The sequence below is a fragment of the Canis aureus genome, chromosome 7 (genome assembly GCF_053574225.1).
Source record: "Canis aureus isolate CA01 chromosome 7, VMU_Caureus_v.1.0, whole genome shotgun sequence".
Lineage (NCBI taxonomy): Eukaryota > Metazoa > Chordata > Mammalia > Carnivora > Canidae > Canis > Canis aureus.
In genome coordinates, this window is record NC_135617.1 from 3891136 (window position 1) to 3909040 (window position 17905).

General features: G+C 46.7%; 1 protein-coding gene across 2 annotated transcripts in view; it reads left to right on the plus strand.

Annotated features, from left to right (window-relative positions):
* Positions 1 to 17905, plus strand: part of LAMA4 (laminin subunit alpha 4) — a 142133-nt gene that overhangs the window by 51152 nt on the left and 73076 nt on the right. The window contains exons 4-7 of one of the 2 annotated variants that reach the window (XM_077902715.1): positions 2766 to 2846; positions 11741 to 11955; positions 14130 to 14225; positions 16102 to 16253. In XM_077902715.1, coding sequence (XP_077758841.1) covers positions 2766 to 2846; positions 11741 to 11955; positions 14130 to 14225; positions 16102 to 16253 — 544 coding nt within the window. Of the gene's footprint in view, positions 1 to 2765; positions 2847 to 11740; positions 11956 to 14129; positions 14226 to 16095; positions 16254 to 17905 lie in introns of both variants that reach the window. The other variant, XM_077902716.1, reaches the window with a different exon arrangement.

Here is a 17905-nt window from a genome sequence, read left to right on the forward strand (position 1 = left end):
AAGATGTTATCTAAATTATGACATTAATGTTTTCAGATAAGAGATTTTTGGAACCTCATTCCTATGTACTGAAAAGTTTTCTCTACATGCAATCGACAAATATATATTGAGCACTTATTAGGTGCCAGCCATCTGCTCACTAATCGCTGGTCACAGTAGTGAACAAAACAGTCAGAATGCTTTCATGAAATTATGTCAAAATGCAGCCGCATTTTAAAGCGCCTAAAGCAAATGAGCTGGGTTATCCAGTATTTGAGTTGATCAAGAAGCTCTTCTGAAGGCCCTTTCAAATAAATAAATAAATAAAGGGGAGACTTGCCAACTAGGATGATGAGCTTCCTGCCTTGAAGGAGGCAACAGTTCCTATTGGGTCACCATTCCCACTCATGTTCTTTGGGTGTGTGAGCAGATCCTGGTTCAAAGAGCAATTGGAGGTCTCAAGGAACGAGCTTTGCAGTTAGGTACCTAGTCATAGATATGAAAACTGAGGCCTCTGAAGCACACATTTGAAGTTGAAAAACCTGCTGAAAATGAACACAGAAGCAAAAATACCCCCCACGTATAAGAACATTATGTGAGAGTGTGGAGGGATTGTGAGGCACCTGCTTTCTCTGAGGTGGCAACAGTCCTATTTCCCTATTCCCTTGGGGGAAGAAACTGGCTACAAATAGGGAGGTAAGGATGGGGAGCGGAGTATAATCTGTGGCCACAGAACAAGACAAATTTGCCTGGATCCTATAAGGTTCTAGCCTTTGACATGACCTTATTATTGATTTAGTTAACTAATCTCAAACATCTTATCAAAAATCAAATACCCATTTCCTGTTTCAGCTCCTTTAGAATTCATATTGCTGCTATCTATAAAAATTAAAGTACCAAGATTTGTATTTGAGCTCAGAAAGTCATGTAATATGGAATCCAAATCACACTTTAAGAGATCCTTTAATTGAGCCTCCAGACCAGGATTTGGGTTTCTAGTTACAATCGCCACATCAGAAAGCAACGAAATTATGCTTGAGGGAGGTCCACAAGCAAACAGTGCTGAGTCTATTTTTCTTTAGGTACTATAATGGTTTCCAAGAACAAAAGGCTCCCTTCCACTTGGAGAGGGTGCCATGGTTGTTAATGTGGGCTGAGAAAGGCTCAAGGTTTTCATTTCCCAGGCCAAAAAACAGACTTTACCCTAAGAAAAATATAAACAATTAATGCTGATAAAAAAAAACAAAAAAGGAATCTCAATGGTTGGCACTGCCTCTGAGTCTCCCTCCACTGAGACCAATGGTCACGCAGCTATTCCCAGGAACCATTTGCACAGAGTTCATTTATTTATTTTAGAGTTGGCCAGACATCCTCCCAAACTACTAGTAGCTACGGTAATCGCTCCAGTTAAGGAAAATGTCATCTCTTTGAAGCAGCAGGACATTAGCTAAAGGCAGAGGACTCCAGACATCCAGGCAGATGCTTCAGTCCTCCAAGCCCTGGACAGGCTGCTGGGAGACACATCTTCAAAGAAACATACACGAGGGTTTGTCTACGTTCTGGACTCAACTGACAGTGTTTTTTGAAGTGGGGTGAAAAACAAGAACAAGCAAAATGAAGAATAAAAGCCAAAGAAGTGTAATTTTGTTGAAATGTTTTTAGCCAAACTGATAGAAAAACTAAATTGTGGATATTGCCTTTCACTGCAAAGAATGTATTGTCTTCTGGATATTCTATAAGAATATATTGATTTTAGAAATGTCTTCAAACAAAGCAAACACATCCATTTGCATTGCTCCAAAGACCATTAGGGTAAAATTGCTAATACATGCAGGAATGTGAGAGCAGCAGGTCACACTCCACTGATGGCACAATCCCTAAGCCAATTAATTTGAAAGTCTTTAAAATTTTTCACACCCCTCTCATGTGGATGGATTTATGTGTCAATGTAGAATTTTCCAAACACATGGAAATATATTCCATTTCCTCCGTCTTAATAGTTGAACAATATTTTTATTGCTTTTCTGTCCTGTGTCCAAATTTTCATTTTCTAAAAAAACAAACAAACAAACAAACAAAACAAACCACAGTAATCCAGAGAAGGGTTCCTACAGACAGGAATCCTTTTCCTGTGGGTCCTATTTACCGCTTGTGTACTAGTTTTGTGATTTTGATCAAAAGAACCAGTCCCTGCACACTTTATTCCCCACTTTTCAGGTACACAACAAAGAAATTAAGGTTCAGTGGAGATCATATAGTTTAGAAGCAGTTCATGAAAAAAAAATAAAATAAAATAAAATAAAATAAAAAAAGAAGCAGTTCATGACCTTGAAGAGTGGAAGAGATCTAGTGCAGAAAAAAGAGGGAGAAACTTTCAAACTTTCTGGGTATACACAGAAAATATTCATCAAAAATTACAGGTAGCACATTTAAAAAGCTGATTATTTTATTTCTGGCTCTGGGATATGTGTTTTGGACTTGTATTAAATAGATATATATTCTAGAAATCCCACTGCTTCCAGTAAAAATAATTAAGTGCCTCTGTGGCAAAATAAGTAAGTGGATCTGGGAAATGGTCTCACCAATGGATGGGCATTTTTGGCATTTTCTGTCTGGGTCTGCCAGTCTAAACTTTCCTGAAAGGAGGAAGATTTGATATAAATAAAGCAAATGATCACACCCATTAGAACTTGACTGGGACCAAGGCAGAGATGACCAAACCGAAAGTAGGACAATCTTTTCAATGATGTATGGAGTTGACTTCTAATATTCTCTTTTAATTCTAGTTTTGCAGAATCCTGCTATAGAAAAAATGGAGCTGTTCGGTGTATTTGTAAAGAAAACTATGCTGGACCTAACTGTGAAAGGTAGGCTAATAAAATTCACTCTTTTCTGAGTGTGTTGAAGGAACTTTATGTTTGTTGCACTCATCAGCTCTATCATGCTCCCATTGAGTGGGTCTTAAGAGGAGGGAATGGAGGATCATATTTCAGACCACCTTGGGGGAGCTCTCCCAAATCTCATGCCACAAATGGAGCTATGACAATATGCTCCCCCACAACTCCAGGTCAGGGCCATATCTCAGGAGAAATGGTCAGGCGAAGAGGAAAATAATACGTATACTTTGAAAAGATTCTCGAGATGGTTTTGGTAACACCCTTCTCTCTCTCTATCATTGGGAACCTGTAGTGTAATTAATAGAGAAGCTTCCTCAGTAGGGAAAAAAGGGGGGGGGGATCCTTTACTGACTAGTAAAGCCGTACACTGACCAAGGCACGAGCCTATTATTTAGTCCATTCTTTATAACATCTCCTTCCCTGAAAAGCCAACAAATGTCAGGAGAGTTTGGATTTCCTGAATCCCCATTGGTATTTACACCTAACACTTTTTTTTATTGGAGTTCAATTTGCCCACATATGGCATAATACCCAGTGCTCATCCCATCAAGTGCCCCCCTCAGTGCCCGTCACCCAGTCACCCCAACCCCCTGCCCACCTCTCCTTCTACCACCCCTTGTTCGTTTCCCAGAGTTAGGAGTCTCTCATGTTCTGTCTCCCTGTCTGATATTTCCCACTCATTTTTTTTCTCCTTTCCCCTTTATTCCCTTTCACTATTTTTTATATTCCCCAAATGAATGAGACCGTATGATGTTTGTCTTTCTCCGATTGACTTATTTCACTCAGCATAATACCCTCCAGTTCCATCCACGTCGAAGCAAATGGTGGGTATTTGTCGTTTCTAATGGCTGAGGAATATTCCATTGTATACATAGACCACAGCTTCTTTATCCATTCATCTGTTGATGGACACCGAGGCTCCTCCCACAGTTTGGCTATTGTGGACATTGTTGCTATAAACATCGGGGTGCAGGTGTCCCGGCGTTTCATGGCATCTGTATCTTTGGGGTAAATCCCCAGCAGTGCGATTGCTGGGTCATAGGGCAGATCTATTTTTACCTCTTTGAGGAACCTCCACAGTTTTCCAGAGTGACTGCACCAGTTCACATTCCCACCAACAGTGCAGGAGGGTTCCCCTTTCTCCACATCCTCTCCAACATGTGTGGTTTCCTGCCTTGTTAATTTTCCTCATTCTCACTTGGGTGATGTGGGATCTCCTTGTGGTTTTGATTTGTAATTCCCTGATGGCAAGTGACGCGGAGCATTTTCTCACGTGCGTGTTGGCCACGTCTATGTCTTCCTCTGTGAGATTTCTGTTCATGTCTTTTGCCCATTTCATGATTGGATTGTTTGTTTCTTTGCTGTTGAGTTGAATAAGTTCTTTATAGATCTTGGATACTAGCCCTTTATCTGATAGGTCATTTGCAAATCTCTTCTCCCATTCTGTAGGTTGTCTTTGAGTTTTGTTGACTGTTTCTTTTGCTGTGCAGAAGCTTCTTATCTTGATGAAGTGTGGAACAAATTATCTTAAGATTTGTGTGGAATCAGAAAAGACCCCGAATAGCCAGGGGAATTTTAACAAAGAAAACCAGAGCTGGGGGCATCACAATGCCAGATCTCAGGTTGTACTACAAAGCTGTGGTCATCAAGACAGTGTGGTACTGGCACAAAAACAGACACATAGATCCATGGAACAGGATAGAGAACCCAGAAGTGGACCCTCAACTCTCTGGTCAACTAATATTCGACAAAGCAAAAAAGACTATCTACTGGAAAAAAGACAGTCTCTTCCATAAATGGTGCTGGGAAAATTGGACATCCACGTGCAAAAGAATGAAACTAGACCACTCTCTTATACCAGACACAAAGATAAACTCAAAATGTATCAAAGATCTAAATGTGAGATGAGAATCCATCAGAATCCTAGAGGAGAACACAGGCAACACCCTTTTTGAACTTGGCCACAGCAACTTCTTGCAAGATACATCCACCACGAAGGCAAGAGAAACAAAAGCAAAAATGAACTGTTGGGACTTCGCCAACCTAACACGTTTTTTTACAAAAGCTGCTCTGGGCTTTGCTCAAATAAGAAAGACGTTGGCGACCAGAGATGTAGGCTTCCACCGCCGGACCTCCCGGCCAACCATTTCCCGTCCCCCCACCTGTAGTTACTCAATTCTCTCAAATCAAATGGCTTTTGCTGGAAGAGCCTCACAGAGGGTCTTCTTATTCTGAACAGAAACGCCATTACCGTCGGCCTCGCCCTCGTGTTTGGGCGGCGAGGTGATGTGGGTGCCCCAGAGACAGGCCGGGGGGGCCGGGGGACCTGGTGGCCTCTGCCCCCCCCCCGCCACCTGCAGCTCAGAGGGGAGCCCTCAGGTGACAAGCCCTGGCCTCCCAGGGAGCTCCTGGACCCCTCACATGGCAGCTGGGGCCCTGCCCACTGGGTACCTGCCCGCTCGGGCCCTGCCCGCTGGGGACCTGCCCGCTGGGGACTTGCCCGCTCGGTCCCCGCCAAGCCCCAGCGCCCGTGGGCCCGAGAAACCCTCCAGGCAGGACGCACCGCGCCGGTGACGATTATCGACACAAATCGTAGATGACTCTTTCACTGGAGACTTCTTAAAGGGAGTTTCCTCCTTCTGGCTACGAGAGAAGAGGGGAAGGGACAGCTGGTGGCGCACAGGAATCTCGGGGCCAACTGAGGTCGGTTCTCGGCGTCTGTGCCACGCGCGTTCTGAGCTTCCCCGGGGCCGAGCCGGCGACACCCGCTTCCCGGCTGTGAGAGTCCAGAGGCCGGCGGTGAGCCAGGCCCGGGGCCTTGGCTCCAGCAGGGTGACAGCTGAGGGGCGGTGGGCGCCCCCGGCCGGCCCCGCCAGCCCCGCTGCCCCCCGCCAGGCCCAGCAGCAGGTGACCTCTGGCCCGGGGCTCCGGCCTGCGAGGCTGCGCGGGGAGAGGCCCGGGTTCAGTGGGCCAGCGCGGGGTCAGGACGGCGGCCAGACCGACGGACAGATGGAGGGTTGGAGGGGCTGAGCCTCTGGGGATGTGAGCCTCCAGGGACGTGAGCCTCCTGGACGATGAGCCTCCAGGGACATGAGCCTCGGGGAGATGAGCCTTCGAGGACATGAGCCTCCTAGACCATGAGCCTCCTGGATGATGAGCCTCCTCGGCAATGAGCCTCCAGGGACGTGAGCCTTGGGGAGATGAGCCTTGGGGAGATGAGCCTCCTTCCAGATGAGCCTCCCGGCGATGAGCCTCCGGGGAGGCTGCAGGAAGGCTCGGGCAGCCCTGTGGCTCCGCAGGGTCGGGGCGAGCTCCGAGGGCCGCCCCGGGCAGGGTTGCACCTCAGCTCCAGTCCTTGCCCCGCCCCCAGCCAGGTGTTCGGGTGCCAGGGCCAAGCGCCCCAACCCTGGAATGGAGGGAATGAAGACGCTGGCTCCGAGGCGGCCCGAGGGGCACCACGAGGTGCCCAGTGTGGCCCGTGGCACCAAAGGGACGCTGGGCCAGAAACGGTAGCTTTGACCTGGGGAGCACCCCTGGGTCCTCCCTGTCTCACCGTCCTCATCGCTCAAGCCCAGAACCAGCTGAGAGGAGGTGGTATTTTGTCACACGGCAGGTAAGGAAACTGAGGCGAAGGGAGGTGACCTGCTAAGTGGGGGGCCCAGGATGTACACGGCTTGGCTCAAAAACCTGGATTCTTTCTCTGTGCCCGGACCGTCTCCCCCAGAGGTCTTCCCAAAGGTCTTCTATTTCAGACTTTGGCAATTAATGAAGTAGATGATGTCGGATGTTGAGGAGACACACAGTCGACCTGCTGCCAGCCTTGGCGGGGAGGCTCTGGGGGGCTGGAGGCTGAGGGGGGAGGCTGCTTCCCCAGCCGCGCTGAAGAGAGCGTCCTTCAGAGGCCTGGATCACCCCGAGCGACCTTGTCTGCTTGTCCCCTCTCCCTTGTCCACCCGTCCTCACGCCCTGCTATTTTAAGGAGGGTGTCCTGGGGCCTTTTACACCGCAGATTGGCCTTGCTCCCGGGGGACTCCTCCTCCAGCTGGGAACCACCACACAGGCACGGGATACGTCAAAGACATGGTCCCTTGTCCTCGATGAAAGCCAAGGCTGGAGCAGCAACAAAGCCACACACCATCCATCACAGGGGGAAAGAGCAAAGCTTCCCCAGGGGAGCAGTGGAAGGAGGAGCTCTTCCCCGCCCAGCGGCCTGGGTGGGGGGTGGGGAAGGAGGGAGCCCCCACCGCTTTTGCCTTGTGTTTGGCCCTGAGACTGGTGGGGGTGTTTCGCTTTGAGTTTAATCACCAAGTTGTTGGATCGTCCCAGTTAAGCTTCAGTCTAATCTATATTTTCAATATATTGGTGACCTGGGACTTCTCCACAAGATGTTTTCAAGATATGCTGCTGACTCATGTGGATGCCTATTTCTTTCTTTCTTTTTTTTTTATTTTGTTTATTCATGAGAGAGAGAGAGAGAGAGAGAGAGAGAGAGGCAGAGACACAGGCAGAGGAAGAAGCAGGCTCCATGCAGGGAGCCCGACGTGGGACTCGATCCCGGGACCCCGGGGTCACGCCCTGGGCCGAGGGCAGGAGCTTAACTGCTAAGCCACCCAGGCGTCCCCGGGTGCCTATTTCAAACAAAAATGAAATCGGTCCAAACCGAGAACACACTAGGTGTTTCTGTCCTGAGAGATCTTTTAGCCAAGGGACGGTTTTCGAATCTGACTGTAGGGGAGTATTTCCTGGAAACCTTGGATTCCTGAACCTTCCCCACCTCCCCTCTGGGCCCCACTGAGAAAGAACCTCCAGGAGGGAGGCCCGGGGACCTGTTTTAGGGCTCTCTGCTGGGCTCTTGTACCAATCCTCACTGCCTGCGACCCGCTGCTCAGCCCCCGATAGCGCACCTGCTTGATGTGGAACACGGTTTCTCAGGCGGTTCCTTAAGACCCGCTGGTGTCCTCGGAAATATTCGTGGAGGTTCATGAGTTCTCAGGGAATGTTCAACTTCAGTGATAATCTCGAGGAAAAAGTCACTTGAAACATGTTCTGGACTTTCTGTAGAACCACTTTATGATAAAGGGAGATCTGCCTCAAAGCAGAGGAGAAAGTACCAGCCGGGGGGGGGGGGGGGTGTCAGTGACACATGCCAGACAGTTGGAGGCCAAATGGCACGACGTCAAAGCAGACCGAGTCCTCACACAGCACATGGCGGGACGTGGGTGCGGAACTCGCACCATCCCCTCCCACGTCCTGTCGCAAGTGGCCATTCAGTTGCAACAAGACAACCTCACCCATTGTCTTGAATTGATGCTATCAGTTCGAATTCAGTGGTTTCACAGTTTTGTTTGTGTTTTATCTGCAGAATTTACTTTGGTTTTCAAAATGTATAAAAGCCATAGGTGTAAGGAGTTTCTACCCAGTTTTCTGTTCGATCTACTTAAAGATTTAAAGATCATTTCGGTGCACACCAGGAGAGGTGTCCTATGAAAATGTTTTCCCTTTCACAGGGATCCGTGACGCACACGAGTTTGAGAAACATAGCTCTGCAGCACAGAACATGACCCTCTTACCAAACCCTCTTCCCTTCCCTTCTCTCTTTCCGTGCAAAACACCTCAAACGCCCTCGTCTTTATAATGAGGTCCGTGTTTGTAGCCTCCCCCGGCCCCTGGCGGGCTGGTTCCCAAAGTCCTTTCCTCACCTCACACTTCAACTTCTCCACGTGGGAGCTGCTGCTCCTCAGATCCTCCAGCCCAGCTGCGGATGATGGCCTGACCAGGAGGGGAAAAATAGCAACCTTAGGGAGGCTTACCCTGTGCCTGTGCCGGCGCCTTGACAGCACTTTACATACAATGATACATTTAAACCTTAAAAAAAAAAATCCTATGAGATACCATTTTCATCCTTATTTATAGAGTAGGAAAGTGAGAGACAGAGAAATTAAGCCACATGCTCAAAATCACACATTTCAGAGTTTTGGGTTTTTGGTTTTTTTTTTTTTTTTTTTTTTTCAGTCTCTACTATTAAAGTAGAAGCTCCTCAGCAAAAGTTGCATCTCATTCATTTCTCTGCCGCTCTCCCCTCATCACAGTATCTGGAACAAGAAAGGCACTCAGTCATTTTTGCTTAAGTAACAGCCTTTTTTGATTTAATGAAAAATCAATGACGGTACTGTTAATGTTCCTTTAAAAAGGCACCTGTAGTGACGAGCGTCAGTCATCGCCTGCTCTGTTTGCTTCCCACTCCTCTTCACGCCCAGAAAATGGAAGAGGGTGACACCGAACTGAGTAGGACACTGCCTTCTGGCTGAATAGAGGTTGCAAATGCAAGCTAGCACCTGATGCAAATGATTGTAAAGCGTACAGGCCTCATAGACAGGAGTTTTGCGATTCTCATTCTCACCCCAGTGTGACTTTTGCTCTAAATAGTACATTTTTTAACCTCATTTTTTGTTAGAGGCAGAGAGAAAGAGAGAGAAAATGCACTTGAGCACATGCATGAAGTTCACTGCCTCTGAACCTACCACCAAAAGATGTTCTCGAAACTCAAAGTAGCTTGCCACTGGGACTGAGGTTCTGACTTGCAGAATGGAGAATGTGGTTTTTCTCTTGCGGGAGACCACGAGACAACCTAAGGACACCAGATACAGTGGGATTCAACGGAGAGAAGGAAGGAAGTGGCGCCTGACCTCTGGAAGCTTGGGCAAGGTCCTTTGCACCCAGACCCCGGGATTCCCTACTCCGAGGTGGCAGGTCTGAGGCCCCTCTCAGTGGGACCAAGAGTCTAATACTCTCTGGCTGGTGAACTGCGGCGAGGGATAGGAATTCAGTCCAGCCATGTGTTCCACAGAGGAATGGTTTGTGCTGGCTTGGGAACCAGAGAAGCCATAAATCAGAGGTGCAAAGACAGGAGTATGAATAACAAAACTCACTGAACATTTCCTCCTGGGGGTGTCTCTGTGGGTTGTGTGGCACTTAACATTCATCCTTATCTTGTGCATAGACCTCGATTCCTAGAGTTTATGGTATTATGTATAATTGTGCTTGATTTGTTTCCTGCTCTTTCAGGGCATGGGCTGTGTGTTTTTCCTCTTCCCGTCTCTCCACACCCTACATAAAATAGACCTGAATTGTCCCTTTGTTGGAAGAATTCATTCATTCCTTTATAGCAGCAGCACTGTGGTCCAGGGTGGAGTGAAGGAAAGAACATCAGGGTCAGAAGGTGTGGGTCTTGTGCTGGGAGTTCCTTGCTACATGAGCCTGGAAAACCAAAGTAGCCTCTCAGCCTCAGAATGCCAGGCCCGTGTGGCCTACCTCCCGGGTGTCTGTGGGAACTGAATAAACTCACCTCGGCGACACTATGAGACACGATGCAAATAAAGGGCACACAGATTGAACATACGTCACCATTACAACTACACCAAAAAATTGAGACATGGGAATAAAGCCTGGAGGAACTCAGGCAAAATATCGGACAGTGATTTTGTTAGGACCTTAGGATTACAGGTGATCTTCATTTCTCTATTTTTCAAATGTTCTGAATCATGCAAGCATTTAAAAAAAAAAAAAGAAGAAGAAGAAGAAGAAAGTAATGTCTTGTTATTATTGGCCAGGTCTTCCTGATTTCCTTGGAAAGTCCTCCCTTGCTTTCCTCCCCAAGGCCAACGCCCCAGCCCAGGCCCTCCACACCCCAGCCTTGCCTCCCCATTCCAGCCCGCAGCCCACCTGCATCTGAAGCCAACACCGGCTCCCCCCACCTCTGCTTTCATCATGAAAACCTCCCTTGGCTCCCTTTCTTATTCTCTCTCACATCAGAACCCACTCCTGCGCCTGACCTTCAGCTCCACGGAGGGGTGACTGCACATTCTTTCCAGCCACTCCCAAAGCGTCTTCGGCTCCAGTTAGCCAGTCTCGACACTGCGTTGGGGTCACAGCAAAGAGGAGGCTATAGCCAGCCAGAAACATGTGTAGTTTGGCTCAGACAGTTTCTTACAAAGCTTGAGCCAGCCCTTAAAAATCGTGTTTTCACATCAAAATCCAAACTTCAGTTTTTTTCTTTAAAAATAGAGAGATCTGGCAACACAGATCCTCCATTCTCTCAAGGCTACAATCTGGAAACAGTGGACAGGAGCTGAGTAGCTGCTCCCTTGGATGGGGGCCTGTGGTCCCACCACTCACAGTGGGGCCTCTACTGTCCCACAAGGCCCCTTTGGGAAAAGTAGGGAAAGGCATTTCTTCCCCTAAGCAGAAGCAGCCTCGCCCTGAAGGCACAGCTTAACAAGTCCAGCAAAGACTGGATGGATTTTGGTCTCTATTCTCCAACGGAGCTGGGGTCTCTCATTAAGGGCCCAGCTGGCATGAGCATAGACACCAGCTCAGCCCTCACAACAAGGCAGTTAGGCGCTCGGCCTCTGTAGGCTCACATATTAAAATGTCCACAGTAATGGCCATCTGGGCTCCAATTCCATGTATCTGTGGTACTCTCAGCCCTGCCCTCCGCTTTGTGTCCACACCGCCTTCCCTCCACCACACGATGGCTGCCAGAGCTGAGTGCTACCTGCCTCTTCATTTAGCATGTCTGACAGCTCTCGATCATATACCAGCCATGCACCCTAGTCATTGGGGTGACCCACAACACCCACACACTAGTTATATCTAGACATTCGTGCACCTGAAGTTCTGACCAAACTAAATGGACTTCATCCCAATAGGGAAGAGTGGTTCTGTAATAGGAAGATGGAAAAGTGGGAATGAATTCTGGAAGGGCAATCCACGTATATTCACTATCCTTTCTCTTGGTAGGAAAGAAGATGAAAGAGAAGAAAAACCATGGCTGCTAAATTTTTAACCTGCGATTTCTGCCTTAGATGTGCCCCTGGTTACTATGGAAACCCCTTGCTGATTGGAAGCACCTGTAAGAAATGTGACTGCAGTGGAAATTCAGATCCCAACCTGATCTTTGAAGATTGTGATGAGGTCACCGGCCAGTGTAGGAACTGCCTCCGCAACACCACGGGATTCAAGTGTGAACGCTGTGCCCCTGGCTACTATGGGGATGCCAGGATAGCCAAGAACTGTGCAGGTACGCTACTGTAGATCCCAGCCAGCGTGCACACTGAATTCAGGTGGATCAACGCTGGGGAAAACTGCAAGTGCCCCCTTGTCACTTTTCCAGGGCCATGTGCATTCTTAGGAATGTGCATCCCAAACTCACCAAGGGTAGATTACTATCAAGGCTACTGGTATAAGTCAGATCATGGGTACAATAAACCATGAGACAGTCACACAAATGAACCTTCACCTTATCTTATATTCTTCTGATTTTTTTTAAAGATTTTATTTATTCATGAGAGACACAGAGAGGGAAAGAGAGAGGGACCGAGACACAGGCAGAGGGAGAAGCAGGCTCCATGCAGGGAGCTGGACGTGGGACTCGATCCCAGGTCTCCAGGGTCACGCCCTGGGCTGAAGGCGGCACAAAAATGCTGAGCCACCCAGGGATCCCCATATTCTTCTGATTTTGATCAAAGAAGTAAAACAGACTTCCACAGATTATCTATCATTGACCAGAATTCTGAAGGGAAATTTGCAAGATTTATCTCAGTTCTCTTATTCTGGAAGCCATGTTCTTTTATCAGTTATGTTTGGTAAATTTCTTAGTGAAATAGATGAGCAAGCCAAGGGTGCAGTGTAGTCATCCCCCAATTTCCTCAAATTGTCAAAGTAAAATATTGCAGGGATAGTGTAAGAAATCTTCCTGGTTAAACTTCAGCTAGACTGAAATGCACACGTGTTACTCGTGATCTCTCTAATCCACTTGCTGCATAGAGTGAAGCGCTTCGGAAACAAAGGTAAATTGCCTTCTTCTAGAAGCAAAGGAAGGTTAAGATGGAATATTTCTTACTCTTTTGTGACTTTGAGAGGAAGAGGCCTTGTGCTCTCGCGGCACGCTTCTACTGGAATCCCCCTCACTGAAGCAGATTCCCACCTGAAAAGATTTTAAGGAGCAAAGAGTTTAAAGTTGGGAAGAAGGCACATAGGATCTGCAGAAGTCACAGTAAAAGTAAACACGTCTACAAGAAAACGAAGTGCACTAAGGCATAGCTCCCGGGGCAGGAGAGGACTTCCGTGTCCAGTCCCGTCAGACTGAAGAGAGAAAACCAGCATCTGAAAGAGTGTGGGCAAAATCAAAGTTTTAGACCCTGAAGTTCCGATTCTCAAAACATTTACTAAACTTAGGTTAAACTACATCGATGCAGATCACTCTTAGGAAAGATGCTAACATTAGAAGCCATGAAGCAGGATCTCGCTGAATTGCCTAATGAATCTCCACCTTGTGGAACATTACACGGCTAAAATGTAATAAATGCACGTCCCTCTTGAAGCTAATTTTTTATGATTATTCTGTAAAGACAGTTAAGAAGTGGGGGAGAATTCACAATACCATTCCAGCTCATGGCTAGCATCGATAGCTTGGGATATCTTTTTAAAATATTACAGATTAAAAATAAATGAATAAACAAACAAATAAATAAATAAATAAATAAATAAATAAATATAAAATATTATAGATTAATTGCTACTGAGAAATTTAGCGGAAAATGAACAGCCTGATGAGATTGGGGTGTTGTTTTTGGTTTTCGGTTTTTCCAAAAACCTTCTTGAAAATCATTAGTAGATTAAGAATGAGCTCTCAGGTCTTCTAAATTCACATAAATATCTTCCCGAATCTTCCCACGACATTAATCCTAGCCATCCCACTGATAGCTATCATTTGGAGGTTTGAAGTCAGCCTTGCCAAGGGTCAAGCACCGTGGGAGCCAAAAATCGCTCTTGAGCCTCCTCCCTCCCTCCCACTGGGCTGCTCCTCCCTCACACCTGGCAATGATCAACCCTAGAGTTGGATTCAACTGGAGAATCCGTCTGCAACCAAAGGAGGGCTCTCAGATTCCCGTTGAATGATGGGTCCCGGGATCGTTCTGTACTTTGTGAAACTTCCCAGGATCTTTCTGGACTGGAGCAATTGCACAGTATTGTCAGAATTCTGAAAAGTTGAGAGAGGAGTCCTAGAAAAGTTAGAGTGACTTCTGTCCCAGGACCACCTTTGACAAGGCCGCTGAGCTCACAGACTCTATAATCAATTCCCATTGGAAGAACTATCTACTGATAGCCAGTATTTCTAGAAACCCGGGAAACATTGCCATATTTGAAGCATTAAGCAACGAATCCCTAATGTCTTGTTTTTGTTTCCCACAGTGTGCAATTGCGGGGGAGGCCCGTGTGACAGCGTAACCGGAGAATGCTTGGAAGAAGGTTTTGAACCCCCTACAGGCACGGACTGCCCAACCATAAGTAAAAATAACAGTACATGATTGACTAACCCCACTCTCTCTAATGTGCTGCAGGTGTAGGATTAAGATGAGCTATGCAATCCCCTCTCTAGAAACTGCCTGAGTCCCACCCCTGGCTTTAACCCTGCCTGTGCCTCCACCAAGTGGACCCTAAGCCAAAGCGATTCGGCGCTCTACTTGATTCCAATTGGCAAACGGGTGATTGACATATTTAAGAGACTCTATTTTAGAAAACTTAAGTCATGAAGCCTTAAAGTTCAGCATCTTACCTTGTGGGTGGACCGAGTTCATTTTAGCTCCTTTTTGTATATTATTCTCAAGTCCTCAGATAACGCAGTATATATCGCACCCCCCACCATTGTCTTCAGACAATGCTTTGCAACACCAGGGAAACCAAAACACTAAGAGACTTAGGTGGCTTTTCCCAAATCACTCCGAAACTGAAGGGGCACCAGAAAGAAAATACGCAGGCCCTGTGGAGTGGAGCTGTCCTCTTACTTTCCTGGGTGTCTCTGCCTTTCTTGTCAGTCATATGATGGGCAGTCCTGACGGTGCAGGAGCCTGCTGAACCACTTCAAACAAATGCCCAGAGCTGGTCTTAATGATTTCTCAGGCATCCTTCAAGCTGTTCATCTAGAAACGTCTATGACTGATTTTTAGAAGTATTTAAGAGAAGGTTTGCCTTAGAAAGCCCTTTTACTGAGAACATAACTAATATTTGCCTCAAAGTAGAGTGGTTTAAAGACTATTTTAACATTCAGATCCTCTCCCCCAAACAAAAGCATCTTGATCTGAGCCCAAGAGATCAATATTACCAATGATTCACACCTTAGAAGATGGTGCAGGACGTGAGGCTCAAGCAAGGCAAAGTTCACATGCTGATCAGCGAGGTCACTTTAAGGCCACCAAGATGCTTGCTCAGCCCCGCACATCTCCTCCACCAGCCCTGATGTGCTGGCTGGGGCGTCATTCCTTCAAGATAGTGTAAAAATGAGACCATGTTAAACTTCAAATAACAAATTAACATATTAACAACTATTAACGCTTCAGTCTTCCTTCATTGGTTCATTAGAAAAGAGTAGAGTCTGAGGAAGAGAGACTGGGAACAGGAAAGTTTCCAAGAGGGGTCAAGACGGGTTTCAAAGCTCGGTCTGCTGTCCTCCTGAGGGTGCCTCGAGGGGCCACTGGGCCCCCCACCCCGATGACAGCAGTAAGAGGAACTCAAATGTGAAATGCAAGGAGTTGGAAGAAACTACAGCCTACTTGACCACATGCCCAGATCGAGCAGATACACGCAAGCAGTGGCATTCTGCAGACCTCCTTATGGCTGCAGTGTTGGTCCAGATGGGTGGTCCGGCCATGCGGAGGCGCTGAGCCACCCCTGGGATAAGAGTAGGAAAGAGGAGGGTACCTGGGTGCCTACCAAACAGGCCTCTTCACCAGTGGGCACCAAGCAAAATCCCAGCAGGAAGAGAGCCATCCCAGGGGGCTGTCCTACCGCTAAAGAGAGGTGGAGAGAGTGCTTCTCCTCGCCCACCCATCTTGCCAATGGCTTGCGCTTCTATGCCTCCTTTCTTTCTCAGTTCAGTGACTGGTGTGTCCACGACAGCCTACTTTCTCTGTTGCATGCATTTTGCATGAACAAAATGCGTTCATTTTGTTATGTTTTAAGTGGGGAGAGGGCCCGACGCACAGGTTGAGTCATCTTAGGCTCTAATGTGCTTTGAACGCAAGGTCTGGTTCTGACCCCGACCAGCTCCTTGGGAAACAAACATAAAAATGATATGAACCGAGGAAGTCCGCGTAATGATCTGCTAGAGCACAAGCTTCCTGGGTGACTCCATTTTAAAAAAACGACATGTCCATTTTACCTCCAGGCTGTGATAAGTGCATCTGGGATCTGATTGATGACCTTCGGTTAGCGGCGCTGTCGATTGAAGAAAGCAAATCTGGTCTGTTGAGTGTATCGTCCGGTGCGGCTGCTCATAGGCACGTGAATGAACTCAACTCCACCATCTACCTCCTCAAAGTATGTGGCCATGTTGTACCTGCAGGCGTATCCCATGCTCGTTTGTGGAATTGCTCCTATGACTCAGTCCCTTCTATCATCCGAGGCCCATAGCTGTTACGGAGGGAGTGTTGGACTAGGAAATCAGAAAAAGTTGATTGTAATCATGAGCTTCAGCCAAAAGCAAGAGCTTCCGTCTATAAGAGAAGTTAATATGGAAAATGCAGTAACTTCAACAAACAGTATCTATGTACCAAACTACTGAGGGAAGGCAAACGCTCTTACTTCCTTGGTAAAAATGTACATTGGTGATTTGGGTCCTTACCACACACTTACCACTACCTTAACCTCAATTTATGGTGCTTTGAGGAGTTTCTCTAGTAGTTTCTCTCTCTCTCTCTCTCTCTCTCTCTCTCTCCCACCCTTCCCTTTCTTTCTTATTGATGTACAGTCTCTCTCATTCCCCTCTACACACACACACACACACATGCATGCACACGCACACACACTGAAGCACGTACACGGTCAGGGTCTCCTCATGGGTCTTGTGGTTCATATCTAATAAACAAGACAACAGCCAAAAACAGTAGACTGTAACAGTACTCACATATCTCAACTTTAAGAGGTGTTTTTCCCCTCTAAATTATGGGCTTCTGTGACAAGCAACAGATTTTTTTTTTTAACAATAGTAATTAACTGGAAGGATAATGGAATTAATACTGGCACACGTTTTTTTACTTTGTCAATTTTGCATCATGGGTAAGAGCATAAACTTTGAAACCACACTGATTGCATTCAGACTATGTGACCTTGAGTACGTTACTTAATCTGTTCTTTCTTCAGTTTTCTGCACTGGCACTGAGGATAAATAATTGCACCTACCTCATGGGTTGTTGAGAGAATTCAGCAAGCGAGATAGTAGAGCAGTTACAATAGTACCTGTCCTAGAAAGTGTTCATTATTCTACTTTTTAGAAGTGCAAATAGTTGATAATCACAGCAATTGGCCAAATATGCAAAATGTAAAGCAAATCAAGAAGCACAAAATCACAGAGCTGGTTGGACTCCTAGTGAGCATCCTGTTCCAAACTTAGGAATCATTTTTATCCAAACTCATCTGTTTGGATACATGAAGGTACTACTCCTCAGAGGAGTCATCCAGACTCAGGCCTCTTGATACGGCTTGAACTCTCTTTCCTCAGCAGCACAACTTCAAGATACATATAATTATAGCCGACAGGAAATCAGAGCCAGGATTGAAAGGCTTACTCCAAAGTAATCCAGGCAAAAAGCTACATTAGCTCTCTAACTCCTCAAAAATGGAAAAGAAAGGACAAATGATCAGAAATAAAGAAAACTGCTCTGCTTCTCAAAAAATAAATAAATAAATTTCCAAACTCCATTTTATATTACATTTTACATTACATTAATCCTAGTGGGTTCATCATTTCCTCCAGGGCCTGCCAAAATTGGAATTGTAAAGGTCAGATACCCTGGGCCTCCACCAGTCTATATATGGTGCTTTGTGAAATTAGAAAAATGTGCCCTTTCTCCATGACCGGCACAACCCGGGTCAGGGTCTCTGGCCCAGTGAGCAGAGCTTGCAGAATGGTGGCCCTGTAGGCTGCTGGAACCCTTTTGCAGACCCCAATCTTCACACCAGCTTGCAGCAGC